General features: G+C 62.3%; 1 protein-coding gene across 1 annotated transcript in view; it reads left to right on the top strand.

Moving 5' to 3' along the window:
* AGRN (agrin) overlaps window positions 1-9,711 on the top strand; it is a 31,809-nt gene that overhangs the window by 11,942 nt on the left and 10,156 nt on the right. Inside the window, exons 2-12 of the mRNA XM_030887965.2 lie at window positions 430-474; window positions 4,748-4,963; window positions 5,327-5,551; window positions 5,633-5,857; window positions 5,952-6,158; window positions 7,140-7,358; window positions 7,445-7,639; window positions 7,716-7,916; window positions 8,001-8,149; window positions 8,224-8,329; window positions 9,543-9,659. Coding sequence (XP_030743825.1) covers window positions 430-474; window positions 4,748-4,963; window positions 5,327-5,551; window positions 5,633-5,857; window positions 5,952-6,158; window positions 7,140-7,358; window positions 7,445-7,639; window positions 7,716-7,916; window positions 8,001-8,149; window positions 8,224-8,329; window positions 9,543-9,659 — 1,905 coding nt within the window. The remainder of the gene's footprint in view (window positions 1-429; window positions 475-4,747; window positions 4,964-5,326; window positions 5,552-5,632; window positions 5,858-5,951; window positions 6,159-7,139; window positions 7,359-7,444; window positions 7,640-7,715; window positions 7,917-8,000; window positions 8,150-8,223; window positions 8,330-9,542; window positions 9,660-9,711) is intronic.

Here is a 9,711-nt window from a genome sequence, read left to right as displayed (position 1 = left end):
CTGGCCCTTGATGAGAGTAACTTTTTCTGCAGGAGTTGGGAAAGGGAGGTGCCTGCTGAGCTGCACTGGGGCTTGGGGTGGGATGGGACATGCATGTCACCATACCTGATGGCCTGGCAGGTGAAGGAAAGCAGGGGCCTCCTTGTCACTGGGGGTCAGGGCCAGGGTTACCAGCCTTCTCCAGTCTCCACCTCAGCTGCTGGGGCTGAGGAAAGTACATTACTAGACTGAGGACTCTGTGTGTGTGTGTGTGTGTGTGTGTGTGTGTGTGTGCTGTAGTGTGGGTGAAGGTGTGGTGGGTGGGGTGTGGAAGGTGGGGGCATGGAGGGTAGGGTGAGAGGAGCCAGTGACATGGAGTGGCTGGGATCTGGCAAGGGAAGGACCCTGGAGGACTTCATCCCTGGGTCTGACGTGATTTCTTTCTTCCAGATAAACCGGGGACCCACTTCACACCAGCCCCCCGACCTCTGGATGGTGAGTCAGGGCTCCGGCCCAGCTTGGGGGTGGTCTGTGCTTGGAGGAGGGCAGGGGTCAGTTTTGGAGGAGGTAGGGTGTGTTTGGAGCTGGGACGCCAGAGGAGGGAGCGAGGGTTCCCGGCTGCGTAGCTCACCGCTGGCCATGCCTGTTCACTTCTCTGGGCCTCCCTGGCCCTGTCATGAAATTAGGAACCAGTCCCTGGAGTCTCAGACTCTGTGCAGATGGAGACAGCTCTGGATAGAGACAGAAACGCTGAGGGCGGAGCCCAGAGCCCTCAGCTGGAGGGCTAGCTGTCTGGGGAGGGGGCTGGGGCTCCTGGGGAGGGTCTGGGAGGTGGTGTGTAGTGGAGGTCTCTTCCTGGAACTGTCCAGACCTTGGCTGGAGCGGATGGGGCGTGGTGATCAAGAGGGCGGGGCTGGCCCGCTTGACCTTTGTGGGGTGGGGTCAGCCTCCCTGGGCTCCCCTGTGTGTGGGCTGCTGCCTTTGAGCTGATGTGGAAGAGAAGGAAGGAAGCTGTCAGCATCACTGCTGGAGGGCCAGCAGAGGGGAGTAGGGCTGGGGTGGGGCCAGTGGCTCCTGGGGGCTGTGAAGGAGGTTCTTGTCCTGGGCCGCTCCACGCCCCCCGCCCCCACCGGAGTTCCCAGGTTTGCCCTCAGGATCTCTCCCCTACCTGGCAGATATGCCTGGACGTCCCAGGCTGTGCTTATCGCCCTGGTGAGGGGCTGGAGGGTGCCCCTGAGCGCTTCTCCTCAGACGTGGCCCTGGTTTGCAGAATTGGCCCAAGCCACTTCTGGATGTTGAAGGCCCGGGACTTGGGGGTGGCCAGGTCTGGGCCTCTATCCCTTTGTCCCTTGACCCAGTGAGGGGCCTCCCCTCATCTTCTGTCTGGCAGGAAGCCCCAGGAGTGCCCCCTACAGAAGCAAAAGGGCTACCCCATGAGCCCTTCAGAGCCCCAGAGTGGGCCTGTGGGGAAAGACCTCTCCCCATGACTGGAGTCACCTGGTCAGAGGAGGAGACTTGTGAGCTCTGGGGCCCTGTCTCGCCCCTGCAGGAACCACACCACTTGTGACCGTTGGTATGAGGCGGGCAAAGAGCATGGGGCCTGTCGCTCAGTCCTCTGCTGCCCGTGACAAGAGGCTGTGCTACTGTCCAGTCAGGAAGGTTGGGGTGGAGGTGGTCTGGGGAGAGTTTTGCCATGGCTCCCATTGCCATTGGGCAAGAAGCCAAGAGGCTTCCAGATTTAGGATTGGGCTTGGGAGCAAGGCTGCCCTCCCCTCTCCCAACACCCACTTTCTCCAAAGCTTCAGAGGCTGGTGGCCTTCGCCTGCCCCTCACACATACCCCCTCTCCACAGAGACATATCACCCAGCACGCATTCCCTGACTACTACATGCCACGGCGTGGCCATGCAAACCAACTTACCACAGGCTTGTGGCTGAGGCAGGGCTGGGCATCCTGGCCGTCCTCCCCAAACCCGGGGCAGCAGGCAGTTAAATATAGCCCCTCGCCAACAGGCCAGCTATAAAAAGCCACCACCACCGCCTCCAGCATCGCTTGGGAGGCCTTCTGTGCAGGGAAAGCGGGACTGTGGGGGGCTGAGCTCCCCGGGTGGGGGGGCCTGTCAGAGGCCCATGTGCAGAGGCCATGGCAGGGCCCAGAGGTGACCTCACTGCTCACAGTTGCCCCGTGTTTGTGAGGGCAACAGTGAGCAGTGAGGAGGTGCGCTGGCCAGGGTGGCACTGCCATTTGTGGCACCGGGATTGTGTCAGGTGACCTCATTTGTGCCTCAGCCACATGGGCGTAAGGGAGCATGTAACTGTGTGAATGTGTGCGTGGGCATACACGTGTGTAATGGTACATGGGCCAATTAAGGTAGACGCGGAGCTCTGTGCCTGTTATGTGTATGTGCACGTAACAGATGTATATATGTGAATGTGTTGCGTGCACATGCTATCTCATGTGTACTTGTTTCTGTGTGCTCCCTGCACATGTACCTTTTTTCTCTTCTGTCCGGACACCCGAGCCTCTGTGGTCTCCGGCTTTTGCAATGGAGGCAGAGCTGTGAGTGAGCGGTGGGGCAGGGAGCCTTTCTGGAGGGGGTAGTTTCTGAGCTGAATCTTGGAACAAGATGCTGCTATTTGGGGTGGAGGGGGAGTAGTCAGGAGTCGTAGTCCAGGCAACAGGAAACTATTCCTGTGATCTGGAAAGTGAGGAGCAAGACCTGCCCCTGCCCATCTGACTGGGGGCCAGTGTCCCCTGGTCACTCTGGGCTCTCTTTAACTCTTCACTATGCCCAGGTTAGCAACCAGGCCCCCAGAGTCCCCTCCGGGTTACTACTGGCCTCCTGCCCCCAAACACCACCCTCTGCACGGTGGCGGGAGACCTGGCCAGAGGGGTTGGGGACTACGAGGTTATATTGACTAAGAGAACATGCTGACCAGGCAGGGTGGTGACTGGAGGTCATGGTGACCAGCAGGGAGCTGGAGTCAAATGGAGTGGCCAGCTGGAGACCAGTAAGTGTCTGTTGGGTGGGTCTGGGAGGGGCCAGGGGTCTGGGGTGGAAGACTAGAGAGCAGGAGAGAAGAGGGGAAGAGGTCAGGGGTGATCAGAGTTTGAAGCAAAAATGGGGACAGCAGCTCTCGCCACTGTTGTTGCTGATTGAGTCCCTGATGTTCCATTCAGGGCACCCCGGTGCTTTGTACAAATGGGCTCATTTCACCTCACCACAGCCCCATGGGGAGGTCCTACGGAGCCTGCTTACAGATGGGGAGCTGAGGCACAGTGGGCAGTAAGAAGCAGGGTGCCGAGCTGGGCGGGGCGGGGACAGCGAGCCCTTCCCCTCCCTCTGCCAGTAGTCCAGTGTTGCTGCCGAGAGGTTATCAGGGACCACAGGTGGGGATCCCAAGCAGTCCCCACCCTGTTTCACCCAGTCTGTGCAGGTGGGGGTGGGGATGTTCAGACAGACACAGCCGCCAGCTCAAGGCAGCCTGTTGTCATGGCAACCTCTGGTTCTTGGGCCCCCGCGCAGCCCTCCCTCTCTTGGATAGGGGGTGGGGGCGCCTCTTCTTGCCCTGTTTCCCAAGCTGTCTGGGAGGTAATGGGTGGGTGGGGAGCCCCACCCTTCTCCCCATGACTTATTAATGATAATTACCTTCAATAGAACATTTATGGGATTCAGACAGCTGCCTCTCCTAATGGACCCACCCTATCAGTCCATAGGTGGCTGTTCAGCAGGCACCAGTGCCAGGTAGGGGTCCTAGAGGACCCAGCCTGCCCCGGCCCCGGCCCCCTCTGAGGCCCAGCCTGTGGCCAGGAGGGGCTGACACTCAGGCTTCTGGGCTTCCCCATCTTAATGTCTTTGTCTCTGGCTGTTCCTGCTGGTGGCAGAGGGAGCTCATTGGTCCTTGAGCTTGGCCCCCCACTGGTCCTCGAAACTCACTGAACCCCCTTCTCTTTCACCAGCTGGGGGTCAGGAACAGTCAGCCAGCAGTGGGTGGGGATCAGTGCTCGCCTAAGCCTGCACGGCCAGCTCTTGGTTGGCTGGCTGTTGCCGGCTCTTGTCACCCCACGGTGCTCATGAAGACCTTTGGGCAGTGCAGTGGCACATGGAGGCCTAGAAAGGCCGCCATCAATGGGGCTGGGTTTCTGGTGCTGAGTGCCCAGTGGAGGCAGCAAGATCAAGGAGTGGGCAGGAAGTAGGCAGCAGGGGGTGGTGGCTAGGGTGGGGAGGAGGCAGCTTTGGGGACAGGGGAGGCCAGTTCAGTGCCCTGGGAGAGGCTATGTCAGAGAGCGGCAGGGGGTGAGGGGTGAGGGGTGGTGGTGGTGGTGGAAGAGGATGAGGAGGGCTCTTCCCAGAAGTTATTGGGAGAAGGGAAGGGACAGCAGAGGCATGGCCAGGGCCAGGGCGTGCGCTTCCAGAGTTGGGGGGTGGGGGAACCTGGGGGGGACAGGAGGTCACCTGGAGAAGCAGGCAAAGGTGGGAAAGGGAGGCTGCGGAGGGGACAGGAGCCCCACGAGTGCACGGGAGTGTGTACAGACATTTGGTGGGCGGGCATCCTGTGCCCAGAGTGTACACGGTGGTGAGGAGCGCAGGCATGCTGTGGTGTGGACATGAGTGTGCGTGTGTGCAAATGTCCCGAGGGCTTCCGTGCTTGGACTGCGTGCAACTCAGGTGTGTCGATGTGAGGACAGGACGGGGCAATGAGACCGTGGCCCCCGCCATTTGGCGGTGTACGGCCCTCCCCCCACCCTCTTCCCCCTCTCCCTCCAGCGTGCCGGGGGATGCTGTGTGGTTTTGGTGCCGTGTGCGAGCCGAATGCCGAGGGCCCTGGCCGAGCCGCCTGTGTGTGCAAGAAGGGCGCCTGCCCCAGCGTGGTGGCACCTGTGTGCGGCTCGGATGCCTCCACCTACAGCAATGAGTGTGAGCTGCAGCGTGCGCAGTGCAGCCAGCAGCGCCGCATCCGCCTGCTCAACCGAGGCGCCTGCGGTGAGGAGGGGCGCGGCGGGGCGTGCTGGGTGGGGCTTGTGGGGGTGGGACCACGAAGGGAGGCGGGGCCGGGGCTTGAGAGCTGAGTGGGGGTGTGTGCCTGTTGTATGGGAGGCGGGGCCTAATGCAGGATGAGCTGTGACAAGATGGGGAGGCGGGGCCCGGTAGGGGTGGGGCCTGGTTTGGTGAGACCCAGGGATTTGGCTGGGGGCGGGGGGGTTGTAAGAGGCGTGGCCTGGTGGGGCTTAATGAGGAGCAAAGTGGGGTAGAGCTCTGAAAAGACTAGGCTTGGTTTATGGGAGGGGTAGGGGGTTGGTGGGTCAATGGCTCCGCTGCCTGGACCCCACCCCTTTCTTCCCACAGGGTCCCGGGACCCTTGCTCCAACGTGACCTGTAGCTTCGGCAGCACCTGCACCCGCTCTGCTGATGGGCAGACAGCCGTGTGTCTGTGCCCTACCTCCTGCCCAGGGGCCTCTGAGGGCACAGTCTGCGGTAGTGATGGCGCTGACTACCCCAGCCAGTGCCAGCTGTTGCGCAGGGCCTGCGCCCGCCAGGAAAACCTCTTTAAGAAGTTCGATGGCCCTTGTGGTGAGCAATGCCTTCGCGGTGGTGTGTGCACCGAGTGTGCGGCCTAGGGAGCAGTGATCTGACACCGCCCGCTGTCCCCAGATCCCTGCCAGGGTACCTCCGATGACCCGAACCGCTTGTGCCGGGTGAACCCTCGCACACGGCGGCCCGAGATGCTCCTGCGGCCCGAGAGCTGTCCCCCGAGGCGGGCACCTGTGTGTGGTGACGACGGCGTCACCTATGACAACGACTGCGTGATGGGCCGCACCGGGGCCGCCCGGGGCATCCTCCTTCAGAAAGTTCGCTCTGGCCAATGTCATCCACAAGGTGGGCCCGCAGGTGCCCCCGCGCCGCAAAGCTAAGACTCGGCCACTTCCCAGTGTCCTTGGCAACCTCCTCCCCGTTCTCTTCCCGGTGACAGACCAGTGCCTGGAGCCCTGCCGCTTCCATGCCGTGTGCCTGTCCCGCCGCGGCCGCGCCCACTGCTCGTGTGACCGTGCCACCTGTGACGGCGCCTACAAGCCTGTTTGTGCCCAGGACGGGCGCACGTTCGATAGCGAGTGCCAACTCCACCACGCAGAGTGCCAGCAGCAGCGTGCCATCCCTGTGAGGCATCGGGGCCCGTGTGGTGAGCGCCCACCCAGCCTGTACCCTTTGGGGTTTGCCCATCACCCACCATCTACATCTGCGTCACGCCTTGCCTGGGTTCTGGTTGTGTGGCGGGACCCGAGGGGCCTGGGCAGGGCGAAGCCACGTAGGGAGCTCTCAGGATGCTCGGGGGACGGTGGCACGGGCCCTCCTGCAGGCCCACCACTGCCCTCAAGTCTTGCCAGTCTGTATGTCTGTCTACCTTGCGCAGCACCTGGAAGGGGGTGGGGGTTGGACATGCCAGGCCTCACCCTCGTGGGGAGGCGAGTCAGGTTGGACGTCAAGCGTGTCTTTTGTGGCCCGGGCAGGGGCTTCTCTGCCCACCGCCCTTTCCTCTGTCTGGGGCAGGCAGCCTGCCCTCTTCCTGTCTTTCTCTGTGTCCATGTACCTCCGCCCCGAGGGCGTGCCTCCCCTCTCGGCTCCGCCTCTTGTGTCTTCCAGCCCACCTGCTGGCAGGAGGAGGTGCTGCGCCTGCACCCCGGAGCCCGCAGCCCGAGGTCGGCCCCCAGTGCGGCTGGGGGGAGGGGTGCTCGCTGCTGCCTGGCCTTGCGGTCCCCAGAGCAAGTTGACAGACACCCCGTCTCCCCATGCAGCCCTGGGTGTGACTCAGGGTGTGGACTCCCCCCCAACCCATAAGGGGGAGCCCCCTTGGAAAGGGTGTCAGGGGTGAGGCTGGCTAGGCCCCTTCCTGAGGCCCTGATGGGCAGTCACAAAACTTCCTGTGTCTGGGGACAGCCGCCCACCCCTCACGCCCAGGGCTGCGGCCAGTGACGCTTAGGTCTGTGTCCCTGTCCTTTGTCATATGTGCGTGTGTCCCTCTCTCTGCTGTGTCCTGTGCATCTGGTCCCCCTGCCCGGCCCACGCTCGTCTGCTTCCGTCCCCTACCTGGGAGGATCTGCTGCGTGGGGGGCTTTGTCTTTAGGAGGGGCCAGGGGTGGCTAAGCGCCACATCTGTTCCTAGGCCAGCCCCCATCCCCTTGCCAAGGGGTTCAGTGCCCGTTTGGGGCGACGTGCGCCGTGAAGAATGGCGAGGCTGCGTGTGAGTGTCCACAGGCGTGCCCAGGCACCTATGACCCTGTATGTGGCAGCGATGGCGTCACGTATGGCAGTGCATGTGAGCTGGTGGCGACGGCCTGTGCCCTCGGCCGGGAGACGCACGTGGCGCGGAAAGGACCCTGTGGTCAGTGACAGGCAGGGTGGGGCGGGGGCTAGGCGGGGGATCTGGGAGGGGGCTCCTTACCATGTAGTAACAAGCCTCCTCCCCAGACCGCTGTGGGCAGTGCCGCTTTGGGGCCCTGTGTGAGGCCGAAACGGGGCGCTGCGTGTGTCCCTCTGAGTGTGTGGCCTCAGCCCAGCCCGTGTGCGGCTCCGACGGGCGCACCTACACCAGTGAGTGTGAGCTGCACGTGGCCGCCTGCACGCATCAAATCAGCCTTCACGTGGCCTCAACCGGACACTGCCGTGAGTGGGGGTCATGGCGGGTGGTGGGCCTGCCTCCAGGCCTGAGCGCCCCACTGACCAGGCTCTCCACTGACAGACACCTGTGGGGACGCGGTGTGTGCCTTCGGGGCTGTGTGCTCAGCGGGGCAGTGTGTGTGTCCACGGTGTGAGCGCCCCCCACCTGGCCCTGTGTGTGGCAGTGATGGGGTCACCTACCCCAGCACGTGCGAACTCCGCCAGGCGTCCTGCCAGCAGCAGAAGCACATCGAGGAGACCCGCCCGGGGCCCTGCGAGCTGGGTAGGCCCCTGGGCTGCTGGGAGGGGAGGCCTGCGTGCTCCAGCCAGGGCCACCTGGTGACTTGCCGCTCCCGCCCGCCCACAGCGGAGTGCGGTTCCGGGGGCTCCGGCTCCGGGGAAGACGGCGAGTGTGAGCCTGACCTGTGCCGGCAGCGAGGTGGCATCTGGGACGAGGACTCAGAGGATGGGCCGTGTGTCTGTGACTTCAGCTGCCAGAGTGTCCTTCGGAGCCCGGTGAGGCCCGTCTCCCGGCCCTGGGCAGCCTCTAGAAGGGGTCACATCACCCTCACTGACTCCCCCGCTTCCAGGTCTGTGGCTCTGACGGGGTCACTTACGGCACGGAGTGTGAGCTGAAGAAGGCCAGGTGTGAGTCCCAGCGAGAATTGTACGTGGCCACTCAGGGAGCCTGCCGGGGTGAGTGGGCCAGGTGCAGGCACGTGCATGTGCATTTACATAAGGACCTGTGTGTCTTGTGCGTGCAGGGGTGCACACACTGACATGTACATGTGGGAGTGAAGTGCAGCAGGCTGGCGGCCGGTCACTGAGTACGCATGCATGCGGGACCCAGCCCTGGTGCAAGGCCATGTCCCCTGCTGCTGTGTCCTGTGCGTGTGGCAGTGGGAGTGATGGTGACTCGGAAAACACACCGCCCTTGTTCTAGTTCCCGCACACACACGTGTGCACGTGCATGTGTATAAATGTGTGGCTGTGACTCAGAGCATGCATGTGAATGCCTGCACATGGTTTCCTATATCTGTGTGCACACAGTTTGTACACACACTCTTCTGGGTGTGTGCATAGCCCTAGGCACACCTGTGTTCAGAAGACTGTATTAGTGACCGCATTGTGTTCCATGTGCAGGTTACTGTGTGTCCTATGTGTCCATGGTCATGTCTGTTCTTTATGCCCAGGACCCTAAGTGTTCGTGGTACTTTATGTTCTGTTTACATGTGATCAGCTATGTTCTGTTTAGTGGGTCTGTCTTCTCCCTGCATGTGCACATATACAGGACTAGGTGTTCTGTGTACATGTGGTCACTTAGGCTCCAACTAGGTGGTGGTCTCTGTGGAGTCCTGTAGGTGCTGTGTACACATGGCCCTATGTGTTTGTGGTACTGTGTGTTCTGTGTGCACATGGTCACCCGTGTTCCACACACGTGGTCCTGTGTGTTCTGTGTGCACGTGGTCACCGGTGTTCCACGCACGTGGTCCTATGTGTTCTGTGTGCACGTGGTCACCGGTGTTCCACGCACGTGGTCCTGTGTGTGTTCTGTGTGCACGTGGTCACCAGTGTTCCACACACGTGGTCCTGTGTGTTCTGTGCACGTGGTCACGTGGTCCTGTGTGTTCTGTGTGCACGTGGTCGCCGGTGTTCCACACACGTGGTCCTGTGTGTTCTGTGCATGTGGTCCTGTGGTCCTGTGTGCTCTGTGTGCACGTGGTCGCCGGTGTTCCATGCATGTGGTCTTGTGTGTTCTCTTGTATTTGCTGTGCACAGTCCTGTGTGTGCAGACCTCCCCTCTGCCCCTTGTCCCAAGGCCCCCAACTTTGGGTGGGAGCTGGCCTCCGACGGGCAGAGTAGCTAAACGGGGACCCCGGCCGCAGCTTGAATTCTGCTCCTCCCACAGGGCCTACTGCAGCCCCGCTGCCCCCCCTGGCCGCCCCCCACTGCATCCAGACCCCCTATGGCTGCTGCCAGGACAACATCACCGCTGCTCAGGGTGTGGGCCTGGCTGGCTGCCCCAGTGAGTACTGCCCCGGCCGGCCGGCAGCTCAGGGGGGCTGGGGAGCGAGTGG

The sequence above is a fragment of the Echinops telfairi genome, unplaced genomic scaffold, assembly GCF_000313985.2.
Source record: "Echinops telfairi isolate 266 unplaced genomic scaffold, ASM31398v2 ScPeMD7_7457;HRSCAF=8495, whole genome shotgun sequence".
In the NCBI taxonomy this organism is placed as follows: Eukaryota; Metazoa; Chordata; class Mammalia; order Afrosoricida; family Tenrecidae; genus Echinops; species Echinops telfairi.
This window is presented reverse-complemented; position numbering and strand designations above follow the sequence as displayed.